Source organism: Lissotriton vulgaris, chromosome 5 (assembly GCF_964263255.1).
Source record: "Lissotriton vulgaris chromosome 5, aLisVul1.2, whole genome shotgun sequence".
NCBI lineage: Eukaryota > Metazoa > Chordata > Amphibia > Caudata > Salamandridae > Lissotriton > Lissotriton vulgaris.
In genome coordinates, this window is record NC_141693.1 from 1751062837 (window position 1) to 1751088729 (window position 25893).

The following is a 25893-nucleotide window of genomic DNA, read 5'->3' on the forward strand; positions in this document are numbered from 1 at the left end:
TTCCCTGGTTGGCAGTACTTTGGAGGGGTGGGGAGTCAATGACGGGCATACCCACTCCTCTGGGTAGTGGGATACAGGTGCATAATGGGGGTGCGGGATGCAAGAGTGCGACGGCTGGAGATGCTGGAGAGGAGTTTGAAAGATAAGTGAGGAAGTAAATAGAATGAGAGAGGAGGTCGAACAGTGAAATGGGAAGAGAGTAACAGGAGTGTGTGAATGGATGGTGGATGAAAGGTTTGAGGTTTGGGATCGTTACAAGTTTAATGATGTTGTTGGTTAAACTTTTGTGTTGACAACCTTGTCCTAATTAATGGCCTTTTACGCTAAATGTATTTATTGCGTGACGACACATACTGGTAAACCACGGACAGGACAAAATATGTCTATGATTGTTTAACATATTTGAGAGACGTCTGCTTTCAGCAAAGACGCAATGAATGTGTTTTTACTTAGATGAGTGGATACTCTGTCTTGAAAATGTGCACACCAACAGTCTATGCTTGTCCACTCCAATTCCCAAATAAACTTTATCTAAGTAGGCCAGCTCATGTTTACATTTTTATGGGGTATATTCTTTTTGCAAGCAGTCGGTACTACAAAAAAAATCGGTAGTGGCAACGAGGCGTATCGCCCTGCTCGATGTCCGGGGAGGACATTTCTAGCCTGATTAGATCAGAGGTGGACCAGCCTGTGAGCAAATACTCCAACATATGTGTACCGTTCGAAGGCCAGTAAGTGTGTGACGGGGCAGAGCCACTCCAGTCCGTACCAGGTTAAGCACAGAATGTACAAAAGGCGGTTGGGCCTCATGAGAAATATATCCGATTTCCCAACTTATCTTTATGCCTCAAAAAGGCCAGTGGGCCAGGAACATGCTCAGTCACAAACGTCGGGCTGAGAGTACGCATAGCTAGGGTAGAGATACAGTAGCATACGAATAAATCAAAATCGCTCAAAGCAGCATATCTTTACAAGAAAAGTGTGGCTGTGGAAGAAGAGGCTGACCGACTACTGACTCTATAACGGTCCAACCAGCCTGCCTTGTAGAAGTACAGGCAGATTGGAAAAGTGACGACTTTCACCAAATATACACCAGTACGACTTGAGGTACGATTTGTGAGATGTATATTTATAGCGCTCGCCACAAACCTAATTGCCTCTTGGCGCGGCTGCCAGCCTGCAGTATGTTCGAAGCTTGTAACCAAAGGGGGTAAACAGTGTGGTGGAGTCGTGTGGTCTGACCGCAACCCCCTCTGACCCCACCTCCTCCTGCAGCTGAATGAACCGGGATGAATGAGGCGGCTCGGGGCAGGCCCTTCCCGTCCCACTTAGCCATTGGCTGCGTCCGCCGCTAGGGGAATTTTAAAAGGGAGGCTCGGCAGGTCTTGGACCAGGACTCGAGAGCTGGTGAGTAGAGTGCAGAGAAGGCTGACATCCCGAGCTCCACCGCCGCCATGCACGTCTCTCTGGCTGCCCTTTGCACGCTGCTCATCCAGGTCCGGGGCCTGCGCGGGTGGCCGGCCATCAAGAACGACGCCACGGAGTACGTCCCGGAGCCGGAAGACAACGCTGCGACTCCGCTGGACCCGACGCAGCGCCGCGGCGGTAACCATGACAACAGCACGATGAACCAGGCCAAGTACGGGGGAAGATTTCTGCACCCGGCGCCAGACCCCAAAGGTAAGAGTTCCAAAAATCCCGCCTTCTGTTAAAGGTAGCTCAGTAGGTTCAGTGCGCCTGGTGGAAACGAGGTCTGCAAAACTTAGACCCATGTTCAATTTCGAGTGAGAAAGGCGGTGGTTAAATACAGACAGCTAAGATGTGCAACTCGTAGATCACAGACTGCAATCCAAGAAATATTATTTCGTGCATTGCTGCGTTTGCTGCAAAGTTGTGTTTGTAGCCTGCAAGTGAAAGGTTCCGAGCTCGATAAGATGACTCAGAAGGTTGTTGCAGCGGCAGAAGGAATATCTGCACTAACTAAAGTCGTAGGTGCCAACCAACCTAAATCCGGAGCATTAAATACATTTGATGCATAACCTGTGTACGTCCATCCCTTCATCCTTTTGAAGTCACCAAACAGGGAGTCGCACAATAGGAACACATGCTAATTACAAAGCCTCATAGCCACATATCTAGTTGCACTTCCTCCACACTCCGTTTGTTTGCATGGTTTGTAAAGCACCACCCACCCCAACAGCTGCAATAGTTTTGGAGAGACATGTAGCAATGTATACAATCTGAAGTAAACATGAAAGCAAATGACAGAAAGATGATTCAAGTTACCTATAGCCATGTACAATTAATTGTATTAAGATTTTACTAAAAAGCAGCGTCTGACAGTTGCTATTGGCACTAGCTACAGTTACGCAAAAAAGGGGAGAACAGGCGTTGGCTAAGCCAATAGGTCTGCCTTTTTCTGGCTGTCGTTTGTTTTTGCCAGTTCTTGTTTTGTTTCGTCATGTCTTTTGTCAGCTTTGTTGGTGGAGTTAGTGTGCCCCCACCATAATATAACAAAGAATGTTCAAAAGCAAAAAATGTTTTTTTTCTTCAAAATGCCCTTAGTATCATAAGTAGTAGCCTCTGGCATTAAGGGAACTACTTTGAGCAGTTGTGCACCTTGTGAAAGAGTAGAATACAGTCACTTAAACAGAAGTTGCCCAGTGGCTGTAGTGTGCTGACCAATTGCTGCATGCAGTAGTGGACAGAAGAAAAAACAGTACTAATATGCTTCTGGTATGTCTCCTCAATTGAATTTTGCGGTACAATAAAAATAAAATGTATCTTATATGTGGTACGAGGCCAAATTTTTAATAAAAATGAAGACTTTAAAAACACGTGGTGACTTATCAGGAATTCAAGATCATTTTGGGAGAAAGTCTCAGAATACTTTTTAAAAAAAAGGTTTTATACCTATGTTCAACTTGCAGGAGAGCAGGACTGATTCTTTCTTTTGCCCTCTCGTGGTCCATAAACTAAACAATTGAACTGGATTGCCACAATGCTTCTTACATATAGCGCTATAACACCGCAGCACCATGTTGAGAAAAAATGTTATGTAAACATACATGCTACTATTACCACCTGTGCACAACACACATCTCATCAGATCGATATTTATAATACCCGGACTATTTCTTATTTAAGTGTTCAAAAAGCTGTTTTACTTATTGACAGAACAGCACCACACACGCATGTGACTCTGCCCTGCAGCATTAAGGCTTCAGGTTTAACTGGCGCAACAAGGTGTGTGTTGCATATAAACAAGGTTTGGCCCAGGCAGGGTGTTAACCTACTTCTTGAAGGAGGAAATCCCTTCTGTAAAGAGCTTTAGACCAGGGTTTACAGGTAAAAATAGATTCAGTGCGCCCTTCGAAGAACACCTTTTGCCAAATGCTGGCATTGGTCTGCCCCCACAGAGCATACACTTCTGGCAGTAGAAGTGCTTGCTGTGCATCTCTCTGTGTTGTGACCATGACTTGAGCGGGTCTGCTTCATGTGAAAGGGTGGGGGTAAGGGACTGTTCTTTGACAAAATTAAATAACCTACTACCTAGAGTGTTAATGGGACCGCCAAGTACAGTTACATGCTGTAAATCACAGCCACGCGTTACTAAGAGTTTGTGGCTTTCCTGAATAACATTCTTGAAGATGACATGATCTAGGGGTAAGATGTCTTATGTGGAACTATGAGAGCCAGGTTCTAATCATCGTTGTCCCACTCGACCAAGCCGTGGGACCCTAAGAAGATTACTTAGGATCTATGTGCTTCTGTTCCCTCTTCTGCCGAATGAACAAGAATTGGCAATGCCAATAGATCAGGCATATAAAACAAAGTGCCCCTACAGTCCTTCAGGTTAAACACTGGATACGCCATCACACATGCACTCTGTCATCCACCCTTGCACTCATGCAACCATTCATCCACTCAGAGACTCATTCTTGCATTTGCCTGCGCACACATTCACGGTAAATCCACACACACACGAACTCAACGACATAGAAAACCTAAATGACCTGAATAAAAGTAGAAACAAGCATTAGAAATGCAATAGGTCTCGCAGCATTAGAGTTAGTGCTTTTAGAATTGTTTATGGGTTTTTTTGTAAATCTTTAGCATGAGGTTGAGGGTGAGTGAGGGTGAGTGAGGGTGAGGGGTTGAGGGTGAGTGAGGGTGAGGCTGAGGTGGTGAGGGTGAGTGAGGGTGAGTGAGGGGTTGAGGGTGAGGGGTTGAGGGTGAGTGAGGGTGAGGGGTTGAGGGTGGGTGAGGGGTTGAGGGTGAGTGAGGTGAGGGGTTGAGGGTGAGTGAGGGTGAGGGTGAGTGAGGGCAAGTGAGGGTGAGTGAGGGTGAGGGTGAGTGAGGGTGGGTGAGTGTGAGTGAGGGTGAGTGGGGGTGAGTGTGGGTGAGTGTGGGTGAGGGTGAGGGGTTGAGGGTGAGTGAGGATGAGGGGTTGAGGGTGAGTGAGGGTGAGTGAGGGTGAGTGAGGGTGAGTGAGGGTGAGGGGTTGAGGGTGGGTGAGGGTGAGTGAGGGTGAGGGGTTGAGGGTGGGTGAGGGTGAGTGAGGATGAGTGAGAGTGAGGGTGGGTGAGGGTGAGTGAGGGTGAGTGAGGGTGAGTGAGGGTGAGGGTGAGGGTGAGTGAGGGTGAGGGTGAGTGAGGGTGAGTGAGGGTGAGTGAGGGTGAGTGAGGGTGAGGGTGAGTGAGGGTGAGGGTGAGTGCGGGTGAGTGAGGGTGAGGGGTTGAGGGTGATTGAGGGTGAGGCGTTGAGGGTGAGTGAGGGTGAGGGGTTGAGGGTGAGTGAAGGTGAGGGTGAGTGAGGGTGAGGGGTTGAGGGTGAGTGAAGGTGAGGGTGAGTGAGGGTGAGGGGTTGAGGGTGAGTGAGGGTGAGTGAGGGTGAGGGGTTGAGGGTGAGTGAGGATGAGTGAGAGTGAGGGTGAGTGAGGGGTTGAGGGTGAGGGGTTGAGGGTGAGTGAGGGTGAGGGTGAGGGGTTGAGGGTGAGGGGTTGAGGGTGAGTGGGGGTGAGTGAGGGTGAGGGGTTGAGGGTGAGTGAGGGTGAGGGGTTGAGGGTGAGTGAGGATGAGGGGTTGAGGGTGGGTGAGGGTGAGTGAGGGTGAGTGTGAGGGTGAGTGAGGGTGAGGGTGAGTGAAGGTGGGTGAGGGTGAGGGGTTGAGGGTGATTGAGGGTGAGGCGTTGAGGGTGAGTGAGGGTGAGGGGTTGAGGGTGAGTGAAGGTGAGGGTGAGTGAGGGTGAGGGGTTGAGGGTGAGTGAGGGTGAGTGAGGGTGAGGGGTTGAGGGTGAGTGAGGATGAGTGAGAGTGAGGGTGAGTGAGGGGTTGAGGGTGAGGGGTTGAGGGTGAGTGAGGGTGAGGGTGAGGGGTTGAGGGTGAGTGAGGGTAGGTGAGGGGTTGAGGGTGAGTGAGGGTGAGGGGTTGAGGGTGAGTGAGGGTGAAGGTGAGTGAGGGTGAGGGTGAGTGAGGGTGGGTGAGTGTGAGTGAGGGTGAGGGGTTGAGGGTGAGGGGGTAGGTATTTTGGGATGCGAGGTGACACCACCACGAGACCTTGTCATAAATGCATAAAAACATATCCCTATAAAAAGAAAACAAAACACGAGATAAACAACATCCCTTAAGGAAAGTTACGTGCTGTGAGCCGCGGGGAGGGCTGTCGGAAACACCTACGGAACTGACATTTTAGAAACGCGTGGGCTGCAGGAAGGTCCCCCGGCACCTTGCAGAACAGAGCCTGCTTGTGATTGTGAACAGTGTGTGGTCGAATCTGCCCTCCAGCGGAAGGAACGCATCACATTGTAAATGCACGCAGCAGGGGGCGTCATGATTACCAGAGTGGGCACAATAGCACCGGAATACCGCCTATGGAGGGGTGGGGGCAGTCTGATTCTATCAGGCAGCCCCCTGCAGGTGCTGCGTGGGGTGGGGCTTGAACTACAGGCCGGGGAGCTTTGTGTACTGTGCTTGTGTGACTACTTTCAGTAAAAAAAAAGGTTATTCTACTGTTTGTCCTTTAGACGATCCGGGGAGGGTAGAGGGGAGCTATTTATTAACCAAGGCGTGGGCGGGGGGTCTGGCCCTGAACCCCAGGGCCGTCCCAGTGCAGTTTGCGCATCACCTCGAATGCTGTTCATGCAGCTTCAGACCCGGAACTGGCCTGCCCCGTCTGGTCTGAGATATTGGCTCAGTCCGCTTTCTCTTTACAAGTGGTAACAAGAAAGGGTGGAGGGGGCAGGGTAGGAGGGGTCCGGGGAGGAGGGAAGGGCCAGAGGGACTTGATGGGAGTGGTGGGGGGGAGGGGGAGGGTATAGAGAGGGAGAGGAGGAGAGACAGGACAGGGGCAAGCAGCAGAGACACGGCGGGTAAAATAAACAAAGCAGCTTCAGACCCGGAACTGGCCTGCCCCGTCTGGTCTGAGATATTGGCTCAGTCCGCTTTCTCTTTACAAGTGGTAACAAGAAAGGGTGGAGGGGGCAGGGGAGGAGGGGTCCGGGGAGGAGGGAAGGGCCAGAGGGACTTGATGGGAGTGGTGGGGGGGAGGGGGAGGGTATAGAGAGGGAGAGGAGGAGAGACAGGACAGGGGCAAGCAGCAGAGACACGGCGGGTAAAATAAACAAACAAGCCTTTCACCGTAACACGGCGGGCAGGGGAGGGGGCGGAGAGGGGAGAGGTGCGACACGGCAGGCAGGCAGGGGAGGAGAGTAGGAGGAGGAGGGGGGAGGAGAGTAGGGGAGGCACGGCCTAGCGGCAGGCAGGCAGGGGAGGAGAGGAGGAGGGGGGAGGAGAGTAGGGTAGGCACGGCCTAGCGGCCGTGCAATCAAGTAGTGAGGGGGCGGAGCTGGGGGAGGCTGTGAGAGAGAGTAGGCAAGGCAGGCGGCTGGGGGCATGTGCACGCGCATTTAAGCTCAATGCGCATGCGCATTGAGCTTAAATTTCTCGTGCACTGCAAGGAATCGCCACGATTCCTTGCAGTGTGGATAAAGAGTGGATAAGTGCCAATACTCTCGCCTTGCTCGATGCGCATGCGCATCGACAGGCGAGACCTAAAAAGGAAACCGCCTGTCCCTTAAACATGGAAGTCTTATGTTTGCGTAAAAAATAAACTTAAACATAGCAGTGGGTGGCCATCTCCAAATGGTTTTCTACATAGTATGTATTTTTTCTATAAGCTCCAGGCTGACCTCCACATTGAGCACCAACACGTTGCCCATCCTGGAATGGTAAAACAGTGGTTTCTGACATAGCTTTGTCCAATGAATCACCAAAACCAAAACAGGTTTACTGGTTTGTGCATAAACTAGTACTCCTCAAGCAAGCAGTTATACAATTACAAATATGTAAAAAATTACAGTTGACAAAATAATCTACACCCCTCTATAAAAACATAACCAGGATTACCACAGCGAACATTTTCTTCTCAGGGCATATCAGAAGGGGTTTCCCACACCAAAACCCTTGCCTACTACGATATTCTGTGTGATTCAATGTAAAAAAATACCTCTTTGCAGGCTTTAATACAGAATAAAAACAAGCCAGTCGTAATTGCCTATTGACTATAACATAAACTTTCCACCATAAGTATATATTAACCCTACTGCCTTTAATACTTTTTTTCATAATAAACAGATCCAGGCTATAGCCTTGATTGTTAGCTTGCCACCGTAAATAACACAGATGTGTTGTATTGAGCATAAGAACAAGTGCAATAGAAGCACTCTTTTTCAGAGGAAACACAACTTCTGCCCAATCAAACGCTGTACTCAAGGGAATCGCCGTAGGCAGAACTGAAGTGAATCTCACTCCCACTAAGGCTTCTGAAAGCCTTTTTGCTGTTGATCCAGGACTATTTCACTGTAAAGCCAGATCTAAAAACTGAGCACCTGTTTGATGGCTGGCAGACTGTGTACATTTTAAAGTGCAGTGGTACCTTGAGTTGGCATTATTATTGCTTCCTTATCAGCTCTGCAGCCTTGTAGGGTTTGCATCATTACCTCGTTGTAACAGTACATTAGCTGGGTAGGAGCTCACTGTAACTGCACATGAGCTGGATGGGAGCTCACAGTAACAGCACATGAGCTGGATGGGAGCTCACAGTAACTGCACATGAGCTGGATGGAAGCTCACAGTAACAGCACATGAGCTGCTGACTAGGAGCTCACTGTAACTGCACATGAGCTGGATGGGAGCTCACAGTAACAGCACATGAGCTGGATGGGAGCTCACAGTAACTGCACATGAGCTGGATGGAAGCTCACAGTAACAGCACATGAGCTGCTGACTAGGAGCTCACTGTAACTGCACATGAGCTGGATGGGAGCTCACAGTAACAGCACATGAGCTGGATGGGAGCTCACAGTAACTGCACATGAGCTGGATGGAAGCTCACAGTAACAGCACATGAGCTGCTGACTAGGAGCTCACTGTAACAGCACATGAGCTGGATGGGAGCTCACAGTAACAGCACAGGAGCTGGATGGGAGCTCACAGTAACAGCACATGAGCTGGATTGGAGCTCACTGTAATGGCACATGAGCTGGATGGGAGCTCACAGTAACAGCACATGAACTGGATGGGAGCTCACAGTAACAGCATATGAGCTGGATGGGAGCTCACTGTAATGGCACATGAGCTGGATGGGAGCTCACAGTAACAGCACATGAGCTGGATGGGAGCTCACTGTAATGGCACATGAGCTGGATGGGAGCTCCCTGTAACGGCACATGAGCTGGATAGGAGTATTTTCACACCGCCATCAACCACTCGCTCTGTTTTTCCTCACTCTTTCACTTCCTCTCTTACACATCTGAGCTCCTGTCACAGTTTCCTATACTCAATTCCCTCTTCCTGTCTCTCCTCCCCTAAATTTCTACATTCTACAACTGTTTTTCACAACCTCTCTGTCTTCCGCGTTATTGGCTATCTTTCTCTGTCGCTTCCATTCTCCTTTTCACTCCTCAACACTGTGCATTCTCTTCTTGTATTAATCTTTGCTCTTACTGCATTGTTCCTTTCTACCTCTTCCACACTCTACCACTGTCTCTTTTCCACTTTTTCTCGTTTCCATTCTACTTCATTTGTTGACTCATTCTAATGCGCTTTCTGTTCTGCATTGATCCACTCTCTTCCACCCTCTCCCCACCTTCAGGGTCTTTCTTATCTTCTGTCTGTTCCACACTCTTTCCTCGCTCTTTGTCCTCTAATTTTGTCCTTTGTGCCCACTTCATATCATTGCTTTCTTCTCTTCCACTCTCCCTCTCGTTTATGTCGACTCCCTAGTCCCTTCCCCTTGTTTGCCTTCACTCTCTCCCTTTTTGCCTCTGGCATGTGCTCTTTTTCTGGGTCTCTTCTTTCAGTTTCCCCATCCCCTTTCTGTCCTCACCCCTTCACATTGCATTCCAACTCCTCTCCTTCTGCAATGTTAGTGCATACTAAGTCTTAGAATGTGTTTCAAGTTCCATGCCCATTCCATTACTGGCCTCTTTGCTTAGTCTGACATCGAGTGGTCAACAGCAATATGTGCCTACTTTTAGTGGCGGTGCACTCATGCAGTGAACAGGGCATCTCTCTACCAGGACCTGGACACAGTGGGCGGCCTCTTTTCAGAATGGCACTTCAATGTTCAAAGCGAGCAAGATTTCTGTTGCTCGTTGACCTGAGGAAGACGTGAATTCTGTAGCCAAATTTCCATCACTTTTTTTTGCATTTATGCATGTTTACAATGACTTCAAGCACCCAGATACAGTGAGGAGTTGACTGGCATAGTTCACTGAATAATCGATGGGGCTGGATTATTGTCAATTGCACATCAAGCTAGGACAGTGTTCTGTTGCATTGCAGGCTCTCCCTGACATGGTAGTGACTGTGTCCCAGCCCTACTTGCATTTTAGAGATTTTCCTAATTTATATATATATGTATACCTATATGATAATAATCCAATAATATTCGAATTGAACCACTTTTCAATGTAGCATTACATGCTGCTGTTGAAGGTGATGGCAGCCATTAAAAGCCCTCTAACCGAGTTAAAGGCCTGATTGACAGGCAAAGGTCCATAACGTGGTAGAGAGATTTTAAAGACTGGCATAGCCTAAGGTAGGTGTGATATAATATTGTCCAAACATGCTGCCAGCTACGGGTAAGGTGTTCTAAATTAAAAAATGGAGAAACCGAAAGAGACTCGTTGGAATGTTAAGGCAGAAGGCCAACGCCGGCCATTATTGGCCCTCTGCCACGCCATTGTCTTCAATTGAGCTCCTAGCATTCCAGAGGTCTAATCTTGTTTCCAAATGTCGAATCCGCTCACAACTGTGGGCTATCTCCAAGGTGACCTTTGACCTGAGGGCGCCCTATCGCTTTCCAAGTTTGCTTGGGATGGTTGCCTATTCTACATGGCCCTGACACCTATTTGAAGCGAAGTATTCTAAGCACCATTGTCCAACTGTGGTTGGCAGGAGGAGGGGTGAAGTGATAAGGGTGAATGCAAGGAAGTGCGCGTCAGGCCCACACCTGCCAGACGCGGCCCACGTGCTCTCTAAAGATCCCTCATCACGGCATGACATCACTATCTTAAAGGAATACACAGCCACACAACGTCAGGTATACTGCATTCCAGGCGCTGAACACACACACTCACGATCGCTGACTGCTTGCCACAACAAATGCTATCTGCAAGAGGTATTTGTGTGCTATCATATTTCTATTTTGGAATACAGCTTTGGGAAGGAGTTCGGCTCTTCTGCACAGGCTTCCAGGTTTGTTTGTCGCCCTTGGTATATTAAAAAAACTCATTTTTGAACCCAATACCATTGTTGCGTCAACATCGACAACACCATTGCCAAGGAACCACCAGTTTCTGTGGATAACCTCCAGGGTGACTCCTCTATCATCTGCATCCATACATGATTTATTTGCAGGATGTGTTTTGTATTATCAAACACGTTACTCCCCCTCTTGCAGGGTAGTCCCCATACAGCTCGCCGCGGAAACGTGCAGCGTTCTTCAGACCAATTACGACAAACCCAACTCTGCCTTCCCTTTTTCTGTTTTTGGTAACTAGAGTACTATTGGTAATAGGTAATAGTATCATTTGTTATTTACAGCGCTTAGAGACAACAGAAGTGCTATATAAAATATGAGCTTCCTGAGCAGAGGAGCACTGATCAGGCCCGAGATGCAATGTGGTGTGCAAAGAATTCTCCAACAGGCCTGCTTCTGCACTGTCTAACTACTCCTTGTACCAGTGTGTGATCGTTCTCGCTTGTCTTGTCGTTTAACTTAACTCAATAAAATCTTAATAAAGTGAGTATTTAGCTCCATATTACCAACCCCTTTCGCACAGGAGGGCTTCCTCAGGTAGACTTTGGGTTTGCCAAGGGATCCTGCACTTCCAGTCACAGGTACAATGCCCATGACTCCTTACTCAAAGCTCTACATAAATTAGTAGGGCAATTATCACTGTTTAGTTAAAATCACAAAAATGTCACTATAGATAATTCTGCAGCAGCTCTAAAATCATCACACTAACCTTGGTGATGCTAAAATATCCATTAAAGCAATTGCCATTCACCACAACTCCACCACAAGTTATTTAATGTGTACTGTCTAGTGCCCCTACCTAGAATCATTAGTAATAATACATTTGGGTGGATACATGCAGACTATATAGCTTTTTACACCTATACAAGGTTCACTGAAACACACATCTTCTACCACAATACTCGTCAGCCACCCTACCAGCACCTCAGCCAATAAACCAAGTACGTAACACTAAGAGAGGAGAAGGCAGCACAGACACTGGCCATACAGTGAACCATCAAACCAAGTCTGACACTAGAGGATTATACAGGACAGCAACTAGTAACCCAGTAAGCTACCAAACCAAGTCAATGACACAATAAGAGGAGCATACAGGACAGACACTGGCAACTCAGTAATCCCAAAAAAACAAGTCTAATGATACTAGAGTAGAAGATAGGACAGGCACTGGTAACTCAGTAAACCAACAAACATAGTCCATGACACCAGAGGAGAAGACAGTGCAGTCACTGACAACTTCTAAACCAATAAGGCAAGTCCATGATACTAAAACAGGCGAAGACTGCACCGCCACTGACAACACCAATAAACCAAGTCTATGACACTGCAGACAATGTGCAACATTCCGTCCATCACCTTGTGTGTTTTGCTGTTCACCCTATCTAGGAAGGGTATGCCCAGACATGGGTCCCGTGCTCACTACGCCACTGGAGTCAAGCTATCCTGGCTGATGTTGGCTGATAGCCAGAAACCGGTCCTAGGATGCTTGATTCCGGTCCAGGGAAGACATGGCTTGGAAGTTCGGGCTGGACTGTTTTGTTCCCATGAGGCACAGGGTCAAGACTGATTTGCATATGGCCATGTCTGAACTGGGGTGGCGTGGTGGGAAAAATAACGATGGATTAAACCCAGATCTGTGACTGGGGGTGAATGTTTTGCCAATGTGCAACATTCCGTCCATCACCTTGGGTGTTTTACTGCAGAAGACAGCACAGCCACTGGCACCTCAGTAAATCATCAAACCAAATCCATGATGTCCTAGGAGGAGCAGTTAATACCGGTGGCGACTGGTGACTCTCGAAAAATGTGGGGTATTTATAGGGTACTTGCTGCTGCTATCTTAACATTATCTATTTTTTATTTTTTACAGTTTTTACCCAGTGCAAACATTGACCAACAGTATTGGAGCGCTTTGCATGAGTATCATTACATAACATAAGACACAAGACCAGACGAAATATAATAAACATAATAAGTAAACAATTTACCAGAGCAGTCGATCTTCTTTTGCACACCTGCAGGCTGACTCTTTGAAATCCACCTGTATCGCATGCTGAATCTAAGAGCTATGCAATGCATGCCGTATGGGCAAAAGTGAAACTAAGCACCATGCATCTCAGCCAATGGAAGCAATGATCCAAGGCCGATGAGACTCTGTCTTTGCTTCCCCAGCTCTCTGACAGCAAAGACTAGGGCAGCCTCAACTGCGCCTGGCGGGCAGCCCATAGGCCAAACTCTAGTCAACCTGACATGTGCAGTTCAGTTAAATAGCCCTAGATGCCGTTCACTAATAAACCACGCCTACTAGTAAAACCGTATGTATGCTGTCTGCCAGGAGAGGCAACTCCATGGTGGCTTACCCAATGTATATGTGAATGCAAGTAATGGCTTGCAGTCAGGGGGGTCAACGCCCCTGTGGACAAACCGTCCCTAGTTGGGACAGACACAGGCAGCTCAGTAAACCGCAAACCAAGTCTCTGACACTAGACAAGGCAGCACAGACACTTGAAACTCAAACTAACAAACCAACTCCATGACATTGTAGGAGGAGAAGACAAGACAGTCAACAGGTGGGGGGCAGGCAGCACTGATACAGCACACTTCACCCAGTCAAGGCAAGCATCAAGGTCATGCTGTATTAAGTAAGGAATTCTGGTATTAAGTAAGGTGTATTAAGTAAGGTATTCTGGTATTAAGTAAGGCGTATTAAGTAAGGTATTCTGTGAATAACTGAGTCTAGTGCACATATTGTGTAACTGTTTCCATTATGTTTACCGGGCTGGGTCAACAAGGCAGTCTGACTGACTTGGAAGAAAACAATTTCCTGCCCGTCCAGACAGTTGTCTAGGTGTGTCATGTTTAAGGGCCTACAGGGACCTTTTTCTTTCTGGATAAACCTTGGTTTGGGTTAGAGTAGTTAGGATAGATTCTCTCTCCATCTCAGCCTATGGTTTATGCTGACTTCTTGTGTTTGTCTTGATTGATATGTTGCAATCCGTCTACATTTAGATACCTAAAGGGCTGGATTTAGAGGTGCCTGATTTTGTGTTATTTTTTTGCATGAAAATTCGTGAAATTCAATAAAAAATGAAGATATTGCACTATCAAACGAAATGTGGGGGGTAGTATTTCCTATGCCTTTTTTTTGAGCGCGGCCACACCTCCTTTGGAAAAAAGTCTTGCTAGACACAGGTAAGGGACTGGTTCAAGCAGGAAATATCTCTCAACAGTTTTCCGCTGGTATCTTATGAGAAATGTGTTTTTTTTGGGAGATAAACACGTGCTTTGTAAAATTCGTGATTTTTTTTCTGAATTTCAAATGCATAACTAAATTGAAGCTAATCACAGACTGGCCAAAAAGACTGCCCTCGACAGAAGCTCCAAAGCCCAGTTGTTGTTTCATAACTGTTCCAAACAACCACATCTGAAAATTGATGTTTCCATGAAGATTAGCCGATGAACAGCAAAGCTTTGTGATTTGACTGAAAATATTACACAGTTTCTGCTCTTTTCCGTGCCTTTGGCTACAGACCGCGATCAAAGCCCAGGCAAGGCGTCAGACCCCGGATGATGTGTTTGGCGCGAAGAGCGGGCCGGGATCACACCGGATTACCAGTGGACGTCTTGCCTTAGGTTGGGGCTTTATAAATGTGTAATGTCTGCCTGCCTGGAGGAAAAAGTAGCGGGTTTTCTCTGAAGCACAGATTATCTTTCAGTAAAAAAATGCTGCTGCCTTCTGCACAGAATTCTTCGAAAGCAAGACCAGAGAACCGATTTGTGTTGACAAGATGTGTTTACTCTATATTCTTCCCCAGAATTGCTGTTCACTCATTTGAAAAATAAATCAATATTTCACAGAGGATGACTCCAAGCAATGCTTTTAGACCTCCACTGGCGCCCTCCTAAGCCCCTTCTTTAAATAGGGTAAACCTTTAATTTGAAAGCTGTATGTGACCATGGTGTCCCCTGCTGCTAGTAAAGGCATTTATATTTGCTTATCAATAGAAAGTGAATGGAATGATTTTTTGTCTGGTGTTAGCCAAGAACTTTGGATTCTGGTAACATTCTCTACACCATTCAAGCGGCACAGCCAAGTAACTGAATGAATCCAATCATTCAAATCCTCTTAACTTAATGTTCAGTTTATCCTTATTATTACTCAGTTGCCTTTGCACCTTTCTTTTCTTTTTTCTCGACTTCTTCAATTCATTTTATCCACTCAAATACAACACAAAGCTGTTCACATAAACACAAGAGAAGTTGTGGTTTCCACATGTCACGTCTTTAACCCCTTCGCCGCGGGGCTAATTCCCCGCGGTGCGGGGATGAGGGGGGCCGCGCACGTCGCCCTGGTGCTGATGACGAGCCCAGGCTCGTCATGCAGCACGGTGCTCGTGTGCTGGTGACGAGCCTGGGCTCGTCATGAACCCGCCCGTGCAATGGATCGCTCAGCACAGCGGGGGAATTAGCCCCGCGTGTGAGCGTTCCACGGCTCATGACGAGCCCAGGCTCGTCACCAGCACACGAGCACCGTGCTGCATGACGAGCCTGGGCTCGTCATTAGCACAGAAGGGGTTAATTCAAAGTTACCCAATGCATTTCGAGATAGAACCCTTCATCAGGGGTATCTACAATACAAAAATAATTTTTTAGATTAAGTAATATGTGTGACCGTCAGTACAATCGTCCCACTACTAATTCAGTACTAAAGTTGCTCAATATGTTTTTTCACAAAATGTTTTTCACTGGACATACTGCATTTGTTACCATCTGCATTTAAGAAATGTACCAACAATATGAATGACGATCTTCTTTGTGAAACACCCACACCGTTATACACTGCCACCATGCTCAGATTAAACTTTGAATGCTAATTTACGTATCTCCCAACAATGTTAAAGACGCCTCTGCAATCCCTAAAACTGCTAAGCCTCCCATGAGCTTACCGTGACATGATTTCTATTGCTTCCATTAATACAAAACCGGAGCTCCCAGAGTGCTGATTTTGATCAAATAAGCATAAAAGATTCCGGTCATCACGTTAATGTTTCCTTAGTGCTGCAGCACGCGTATCACGCTCAATGATCACTTAACTACCACACCCCTATTAACCCCTTCACTGCGGCGGCTATTCCGCCGCAGTGCTAAGGGGGCGGGGGGCCGCGCGGTGCGCCCATGCTGGTGACGGAACCGCTCGGTCACCAGCCGCGGTTGCGCTGTGCTCATGATGGAGCGGTTTTGTCACGGCCCCGCCCGCTCAATAGAACGCTCAGCGCAGGCGCGGAATCCGTGCAGGCGTGCCGAGTGGGCCGTGACGGAATCGCTCTGTCATCAGCACAGCGCGACCGCGGCTGATGACGGAGTGGTTCCGTCACCAGCAGGGGAGGGGTTAAACCTTTTTTATCACTCCTCCCCCATTCCATCCAGGTGATTTGTCATGTGTAATGATTAAGAAATTTCACTGGACGACGAACTTCAAGTATTCAAAGTTCTCCCTCCCACACATCATTAATCACTGCGTACTACCTTTCCCAGAATCCCTCATTTACAGCCTCTAATGCTATTCCCAACTCTTCGACACCCTAATTACCCGTGGGACCATTGTACCAACTAAAAGTTACTCATAGTGAACCATCACGACATCAGCCCACCAAAAATACTCATCCCCTTATTTCTACATTGTTGCTTAAAAACAGTGAATGTCCATAGGTATTTCCGTAAGTACAATGTCCACTTTACAGTCCTCTTAATGTCCATTATGTATGTTGATGGTAGTTATCTGAGACTGGAAAACCTGACTCCTGTGTGATTCATCATTATATCCGTATTCATTTGGTTTAGTTCCATTTTTGTTCTGTTTGCTTTCTTCAAGTTTATGCATGGCTGCAAACTCGCCGTGGAGGACAGAAAAAATCATGTTATGAACATCAAAGAATGCCAAGATGCACACCAACGTACTCCCAAATTTTGATCAAGCTTAACATCTTTCAGTACTATGCAGGCGTGCATGCTTGATTCGCGCTCCGTCCAATTGCGCATCAATATAAATGAACACGAAGGAACCGCATTATGGTTCCCATTCAAGCTGCACAGCCAATTAACTGAATGAATCCAATCAATCAAATCCTCTTAACTTAATGTTCAGTTTATCCTTATTATTACTCAGTTGCCTTTGCACCTTTCCTTTCTTTTTGCTCGACTTCTTCACTTCATTTTATCCACTCAAATACAACGCAAAGCTGTTCACATAAAGAAGAAGTTGTGGTTTCCACATGTCACGTCTTTAATTCAAAGTTACCCAATATATTTCGGGATAAAACCCTGCATCAGGGGTATCTACAATACAAAAAGATTTTTTTAGATTAAGTACTATGTGTGGCCGTCAGTACAATTATTCCGCTACTAATTCAGTACTAAAGTGGCGCAATATGTTTTACACAAAATGTTTTTCACTGGACATACTGCATTTGTTACCATCTGCGTTTCAGAAAATGTACAAACAACATGAATGACGATGTCCTTTGTGAAACACCAACAATGTGGTCTGTTGTGTGACTAATTTTTCTTCTGTTCGCTGCAGTATGGCACAATGGGACAGCCTACTCCAGCCATTGCAATTCTGCTCTTCCACAAGGAGCACATCCACACACAAAGTAGTTACCTCTAGTGCCAGGGATACCTTTGAGAGCAAAAAAAATGTTTTTGTTTCTATCCAATTTGGATTTTATATTTGTTTGGGCCTGGTAACTTAAATAAACAAGTATTGACAAATCCAAAAGAAAGGCAGCCACACCAGACCTGTTTGCAATGCCAATGCTTGTCAGTCATGCTTTCCAGAGACTTTCAGGTCTTGCATGGTGCTTCTTTCTCACATAGCTTAACAAGGATGATTTATTCACCAGGTATGTGGCTCTGTAGTTATGCAGTGTATGATGTATGTGGAATACAAGGCCTATATTTGTCATCATCCATTAAGCCCACCCTGTGCACTCTTGAAGGGATATGTTTGGAAACTGAACCTAAACGTCTTAACAAGCACACACTTTCTGAACTGAACAGAAATGCCAGCCGCAGATGATGTCTGTTACTTTGAGATGCATTGCAAAAGCCGAAGACCTGCTCCAGCCCCTCCTAGGGGCATTTTAAAAGTGAAGAGTAGCGCGTGTGTTGCCACGGTGCAGACTCCGATCGTGTTTATGGTCAGTAATTGTTTCTGTAGTTGAAAATCATCATAATAGTTGTTTGCAAAGATAGCAGATCTAACTTATTTGAAGAGAACATTTGTATGCCCATGAATAATTGCAATCAACACGTCCCAATGCAGGCTGCAGTACCATAGACAGTTACTACAAAATTCTTGAGTCAGACACTTGTTGTTGCCGTAGCAGGCTTCATTAACCTAAGTTGTAACTAAAGGTCCGGTGAGTCAGACACAAATACTTGCTGTAGCAGACTGTAGTACCTTAAGCAGTAACTAGAGGGCCCTTGAGCCAGACACAGATGCTTCCTGTAGCATGCTGCATTACATTAAGTCATTACTAGCTTGCTCTAGTGGGCTGCAGTACCATAAGATGTTAGCTTGCTGTAGCAGCCTGCAGTACCTTAAGCTGTTAGCTTGCTGTAGCACGCTGCAGCACCTCAAGCTGTTAGTTTGCTATAGCAGGCTGTAGTACCTTACGGTGTAACTAGAGGTCCGGTGAGCCAGACACAGTTATTTGCTGTAGCAGGCTGCTGTACCTTAAGCATTATTAGAGGGCCCTTGGGCCAGTCATAGATGCTTGCTGTAGCAGGCTGCAGTACCTTAAGCCGTTAGCTTCCTGCAGCAGGCTGTAGTACTCTTATTCGTTACTAGCGGCCCACACAAATTCTTGCTGTAGCAGCTGGCAGCACCGTAAGCTGTAACCAGAATCCCTTGAGTCTGACCTAAATGCTTGCTGTAGCAGTACTTCAAGCTGTAGCTAGAGGTTCCATAGGCTTCCCCCACTGCCTCCTCAACTTCAGAATATCTGAGAAATCACCAGACATCATTGAATAAATTCTTTAGTTGAAAGTAGAGAGGAGCTTTGGCAATACACTTCCACTACACTTTTATTTTCAGCTAGGAAGATTATAGAGATTCAATCCCTACATTTCCATATTCAGTTTCTCAAAGCTAAGTATGTTTTCTTGTTTTATACGTCCCAAAAAGTTATCCCAATGCAGGATTATTATAGTGGTTGCCATTGTTGAGGCTCTGAATGCATCTTTTGTATGTACTTCAAAAAGTCATCCCAACCTTGCAGGTAGTCCACGTGATTTGCATTTAGAACATTGGTTTATGCTTCCTGTGGAGTAGCACTTTACCTGTTTGCTTTAAAACTGTAATGATGCTGGGGAATCGGAAGGAGGTATGTGAGGGGTATGCAGGTTGGTGATGAGAAATGCACGGGGAAGATGTGAGGATGTGATGAGGTGGAGAGGGTGACAAGGAACGAGTGGAGAGCAGGCATTATGGGGAGTGAGGACTAGTTGAAGACGGCCATCTCACCAAAACAAAATGAGAACACAATGGACACCAATGTAACCTTCCACCAAATGCCATGGCCTTCAAGGACAGTCTATCTAACACTTGAAAACAAGATGAAAACCAATGATTAGAATATGCTGACCCAAAGCCCACTCTCTCTGTATACTTCTTATGTGTACTGTTAGGTAGCACATTGGTAACATGAAGGTGATCAGATGGCTAAAGCTGTTTGTAGCAAAATCTAAAGAGTGTTAATGTATTTGTAGTGAAGGCCCGAGGGCTACAGTCCCAGGGAATATCCCATGAAACTAGTTGGAGGCAGCTAGCCACTTTTTTGGGGCCAAAAGTTCCCTGCAGTTGGCTCTGCAATCGGTTGCTGCTAACTACCTCTTGAAAGCCGCAGTAATCACTGGAAACTCACCCTGGGCAAAGAAATGTGCTCCGCTAGCGGAGTTTTCGGAGATTTGTTAACTAAAACTCAGTTCCTCCACGTAGCGGAGTCAGCTACTAAACTGCACCGACAAATGCTTTGATAAAGCAACTTTACATGCTAAAAAGCATATACCAATTCACAAAGGTGAACTAGGAAAATTATAAATATCAGCCAATGAGAGATGTGATGATTTTGGGGTCCCCCCTAACGTACGGGGAGGACCAAGCAGATTCCTTGAAAATAAAGAGAATATCATGCTGAACGATTCAGCGTTGGCCCCATCCTCTTAGGACCGCCCCAAGCTCAATTATGGGAAAAATACAATCCCAACCAAAGACCCTGCAAAGCATTATGGGACAAGATTAGCAGTGGGCAGTGAATATTATAGATCCAATATCAAAATATTTCTACAAAGAGCTGCAGTTCAACTAGTCGTTACTAGGTGTCCCTCACGAGTGAAATGCAAAAGCATTGAAATTATTACATCAAGCTGCAGTTCAACCAGTCATTGCTAGGTGTCCCTCATGAGTCAAATGCATTTGCATTTGACTCATGAGGGACAACTAGTAACGACTAGTGGAACTGCAGCTTCATGAAAGGGTTTCAATGCCTTTGCATTTGACTCATGAGGGACACCTAGTAAAGACTAGTGAAACTGCAGCTTGATGTAATAATTTCAATACTTTTGCATTTGACTCGACTCGTGAGGGACACCTAGTAACGACTAGTTGAACTGCAGCTCTTTGTAGAATTATTTTGATATTGGATACTATAATATTCACTGCCCACTGCTAATCTCGTCCCATAATGCTGCGCAGGGCCTTTGGTTGGGATTGTATTTTTGCCCATAACTGTGCTTGGTGTGGTCCTAAGAGGATGGGACCACCACTGAATCGTTCAGCAAGATGGGTTCTTTGTTTTCAAGACATCTGCTTGGTTCTCTAACTAGGTTAGGGAGGATCCCAAAATCATCACCTCTCTCACTGCTTGCTAAATTTTTATTTTCACTTTTGTGAAATGACTATATGCATTTTAGTATGTAAAGACAGAGATACTTGTTATTTTACCAAAAGTATATGAGCTTTCTGTTGTATTAATTGGGAGTCCGACGGAGCGATTCCGCATAGTTGTACTCCACCAACTACGCCCACCCTTAATGGAACAGCTCTCTGTGAACCATATTTTTCCATTTGAAGGTCTGCTGTGATGAATGCACGTAATATATGTATTTGACTTTAAAAGGAAGGTAATAACAGAGACATAATATTACCTTTGGCAGTTTTGATACAGAGTAATTATATGTATGTGTAATAATAGGAACTGTAGTATCAAAATGAAGTGGATAGTTTTGGACGAAGACAAACATGTATTGGAACTTTAAATTATAAATTATATATATAAAGACTCATGGACTTGCTACTGGCTGTAGTGTTTCAACAGATTTCAAAAAATTGGAAAGACTCTTCAAAACTATCCTATTTAGCATGGTGGTATGCAGTATGCCATAACCATCGTTTAGATAAAGTGCTGGTCACCCTTTCTCTTTAGCTACGAAGAGATTACACCTCTGGTCTCCTCTCATGCCTTTTCTGAGTACAACAGCAAAGAACACTTATTCACCAGTTCCTTCAATGCAAGAAGTTACCAAACCTCCCTGACTTCCTACTGTTTGTTTTCACATAATTGTGCTCAATATATCACTTCCTATTGCACCCTTTCAATTGTATATTTTTTGACATGTACTACTACTTACAATATCTATGAACCTTTGAATATATTCATATCATTCCTTAAGTTATACTAGTATTATCTTGAAGATTTTTGTATATCAATAGTGTTCTTAAGTATCCTTTTCTGTTTAATATGCATCTGTAAATGATTGCCTGTATGAAGTATTGTTTTTTTGCAATAACCTTAATTTCTAAAGAAACCTTTACTTGAACTTAAAAAAAATAAATTATATATATTTTTGTATTTTCAGACGCATCGGATTTCAGTTGCAGGGAGCTCCGTTCTACTCGTTACATCACAGATGGGCCATGCCGCAGCATTAAACCTGTGAAGGAGCTGGTGTGCTCCGGTCAATGCATGCCATCACACCTCCTCCCAAACTCCATTGGTAGGGGGAAGTGGTGGCGCCAGAACGCCATGGATTACCGATGTGTCCCCTCCCACAGCCGCGCCCAACGCATCCAGCTGGCGTGTCCGGACAATGTGGGGCGAACGTACAAAATACGAGTGGTGACGTCATGCCGTTGCAAACGCTACACGCGCTACCACAACCAGTCGGAGCTGAAAGACTTTGGAAAGGAACTTGGCAGATCTTCAAAAATAAAAAAAACACGTCTTACCCGGGTCCGGAGCAAAGGCAACCATCATGAGTTGGAGAACGCATACTAGAAAGTCAAGCAAAGCGTTCAGGTTCAAATTTATCGCTTTTTTGCAAATTGGCTTTTGAACTTAAAGAGTACAATATGCACACATAGATAAGCCAAAGAGAGAGAGACTCTGCAGCAGGTCAAGGCTCCGTCTGATGCACTGGGTGAATGGCTCCATGAACTAAACCCTCTCGATTGTGACGTGTGTGGCCTGAGGAGGGTGGAATGCACTTTGCATAAAGCTTCAGAAGAAAGGAATGGGAATCTCCAAACTCGGCAACAGCTTGCCATTGCAATATTTTAGTCCTTGACTGTATTAGGTGTGATGGTGTAAACCATAGGTCGCGAACTTTGGTTTGCGACAGCCATAAGCCTACAACATTTTGTAGAATATCCACAACATGCAATTAATCTAAAAAGCAATCCATTGCCCTCAAATGTGGTATATATCTGGCCCTCTTGGATAAACACTGAAAAACCCTGCTTTAAGACATAATCCCATGAAGGAATATTTTCAAATTATGTTTGTGCTAAAATGTGCTAAAAAGAGAATTGGATATTAGAAAGCTACTGATAGCTTTCTTAACCATCTTTGTTCCTACATCTTGCTCCATTTTGATCCCTCTTTCCACAGAACGGCAATGTGCATGAGTACTCTTGTATTTGAAAGTTCATATGTGGTAGCACATTTGGTATTTAAAATATGGCAAACATTAATACAGCGATCCTCAGGACTACTGTAAAAGAACTGAGATAGAAAGTGAACTCTGTCCTACTAGCCCATTGACTGGCTTTGGAGAGGTCCCCAAATACAAATAGTTTGTGCGGGAAGAACACCTGAATAGAAACATTATGTGCTGAACTATCCCTAGTTGTTCATTTCAGCAAAATACATCAATTACAGACAGTTGGCAAATAAATGGACACTTTTGCATCATAAATTATTTGTAATACTGTAAATGGGCATGTCATGCCGCAAGGGACCCCCACAAATCCCTTCTAGCTGGAGACAAGCATGTTAAGAGCGATGCTAGGCAGTATGGGCATTTATGTGTCACTGGCAATGGGACAAATTGAGATGCTACCAGCAGCAGATGTTGCCCTCTTGCAGAGGATAATATCGGAGACTAATTATTGTACAGTATACTGTCCAGGGCAGCAGAAATCTATGCAGTGGGATACCATAATCTCACCTGCAAGACAAAGCAAAGAACATGAAGTGGGAAAAAGAAGGTTTGCATTCAGCACATTTATTTCTGATGGCTCCTTCACTTCTTGTTGATAGGGGCCTATTCACAAAGGCATTTTGTGCTACTAAAAGTAGTATTCCTGTAGTACTCTTTTATGTTCTCTTGCAAGTCTATGTAAAATGGCCTGAAAACATCAAAACAAGTAACATTCGTACATAATAACCACAAATAGAAAGGACTGTGCACTCAGCACTTTTACTAATAGGGATTTTGACGTTTTGGGACCGGGTCACAAAAGCATGTACAAGTATGTAAAAGTGTAGTCCTGTAGTGCTACTATTGTTACTCATATCTACTTTTGTGAATTGGCCCCAATGTATTAAATTGAATGAAAAACATGTTTGTCACTTAAATGATGAAGGACGTGAACGTTAGCAAAGACGTAGAGACTGACTGACTGTGAAGAAAACCCGTGGACACTACCAGGCACCAGTGTTTCTGAAATGGTAAAGTGAATGTACCTGGGTGATGATTTGCCAGTGGTTAGCAGTGTGATCACAATTGTTAAAACCCTGAATTTGGCAGAACTTCAAGAGAAATCGTTCTTCCACTCCAAATGTCCAAAGGAGACATACATTTGCACACTATTAAGATGACTTTAATCAAAACTTTTCTGAGCCACAAAAATGTAACAGAATATTTTATAGACTCTTTTACAGCAATAAATATGCCCCAGCTTTTCAGATTGTCCAATTTTCTGGAGGCGAATAGGATCACCCACATTTGAAAAACACATTTTGCACAGTTATTTCCCCAAGATTCCATGCAGGTTTCCACAAAGCACCACATTCTCCTGGCAATATATTTGAAATTTAGGAAAGCACTTTCTTTCTGGTTAAACAAAACTGAACACCGCCAGGTGCTCTTTTAAAATCTAACATGTTTATCACCATTGTGTGCTTCATCATTAACTTTTACTGGCAATGCTCATTTGCATATAATGTGGAGTTTGCTCCCACACTAATCCCACTATTACAAGTGTAGAAACCAATTGATAATCGGATCTATCATTATAATAGAATTACCACTTTTCAATTTTTGTTTGACGAATGTCAAATTTCTGGTTACTGATTTCATCAATATTTCTTTATTGTGCAATTTATTTCTTTAACCTTTGTAAAAAAAAATGCTTTACAGTAAGGATGTGTACACATGTATGTGTGTTGTATTAAAGTACAGGGTATGAGTCAGCTATAACAGCTTGACTTTTGATAGAAATCATGTTTGTTTCAGTATGTATACATGCAATACCTTTGCATAAGATGTGGCCACACCTGCTATTCCAGAAGAGATTTTATATGATCCAGTGTACAGAAGTGAAATTTTGCATTATCAAAGAGTGAACTACCTATTTATTTTCTCAAGTAAATTATTTATGCAAATATGTTTTCTAGTAGTGTAGTAGAACTAATATTGCCTTTAAAACCTATTGGTTAATTACTCCATTTTTTGTAACTGTGTCATCAAATAAGTAGTGAAAAATAAATCTCTATTAAAATGTGTTTGTTTATTGTTAATTTATAAATAGATTGTAAAGCTGTGGTAAGACTTGCACTGTATAAATCACAGTCATACATACATACACACCAGCAAATTGTATCCAGTGTAAAATAAAGATCTCACATTTTCACAATGTATTGTTTATTAAGCCTTAACATTCCATGACAGATATGGAATATACTAGTGTATGAAATGTCTCTTTAGGGCTTGACTCAATTTTGACAGCATTTTGACATGCATTCCAATTAAATATTCTAAAAGTAGAGTGGAGTTGGCATACCTAAAATTGTCCTCAAATTTGTTTCCAACATAAAAGGCTCTGTGACAGAGTCTCACTTGCTGCACCACCCTCAAATTGCTTTGTGTCCACCATTTTGGATGATAGAATACATTTTTCCCCAATACACCACAGTGAAGAAATTGGTCCTACATTTTGTTTCTAAATACAAGAGAACTAAGATTAAAAAGGGCACTATTATGGGAACGGTTCTTTTCTCAAATTCTTTAAAAACATAATTTAGGATGATTCAGTCATGAAAAGAGGGATATTCAAAACTAACTGACCTACGTTCTTCACCTGGTAATGGAAACAGAAACACCAAAAGGTCACAACTGTTCGGAGGAATTGTCTAGGTTGCTAACATATACACTCCGTAGAAAATAAATAGGGCAAATTAAGATTGTCTATTTCGCTGTCAGGACCTTGATTGTGAGGGTAGAATAATGTGGCCAATCAGAAAAGAAGTTAGAGGACTAAACTAATATTCCAAAGGGCAGCATATTTAAGGGGAAGGACATTGGAGATCTCATTAACCTGTATACTAATAGATGTTCACATATATCTTTGCCTTAAACTTCTATGTGTTTGCTGAAATGGCAGGCCGATAACTATTGACTTTTCAATACAACTTCCTCAGTGACACAAGAGAACATTAGGTCCTACAATATCATTTGCTGAAATTAGATCGATATTCTTTTTCAGGCGGCAACTATTTCTAGATCT

The 25893-nt window shown here is 44.6% G+C and overlaps 1 protein-coding gene across 1 annotated transcript; it reads left to right on the forward strand.

Annotated features, from left to right (window-relative positions):
* Positions 1-1363: 1363 nt before the first annotated feature.
* On the forward strand, positions 1364-24891 carry SOST (sclerostin). The gene is made up of 2 exons (XM_086924009.1): positions 1364-1680; positions 21744-24891. Exons 1-2 carry the CDS (start codon positions 1455-1457, stop codon positions 22160-22162), a joined length of 645 nt encoding a protein of 214 aa, XP_086780135.1. The 5' UTR covers positions 1364-1454; the 3' UTR covers positions 22163-24891.
* Positions 24892-25893: the final 1002 nt, after the last annotated feature.

What these genes read in the sequence shown, in the direction of transcription:
- SOST (XM_086924009.1), top strand. Translation starts at nt 1,455, where the DNA reads ATGCACGTCTCTCTGGCTGCCCTTTGCACGCTGCTCATCCAGGTCCGG. An exon ending in CCCGGCGCCAGACCCCAAAG is followed by an intron (nt 1,681 to 21,743) that starts GTAAGAGTTCCA and finishes TTGTATTTTCAG; the next exon opens with ACGCATCGGATTTCAGTTGC.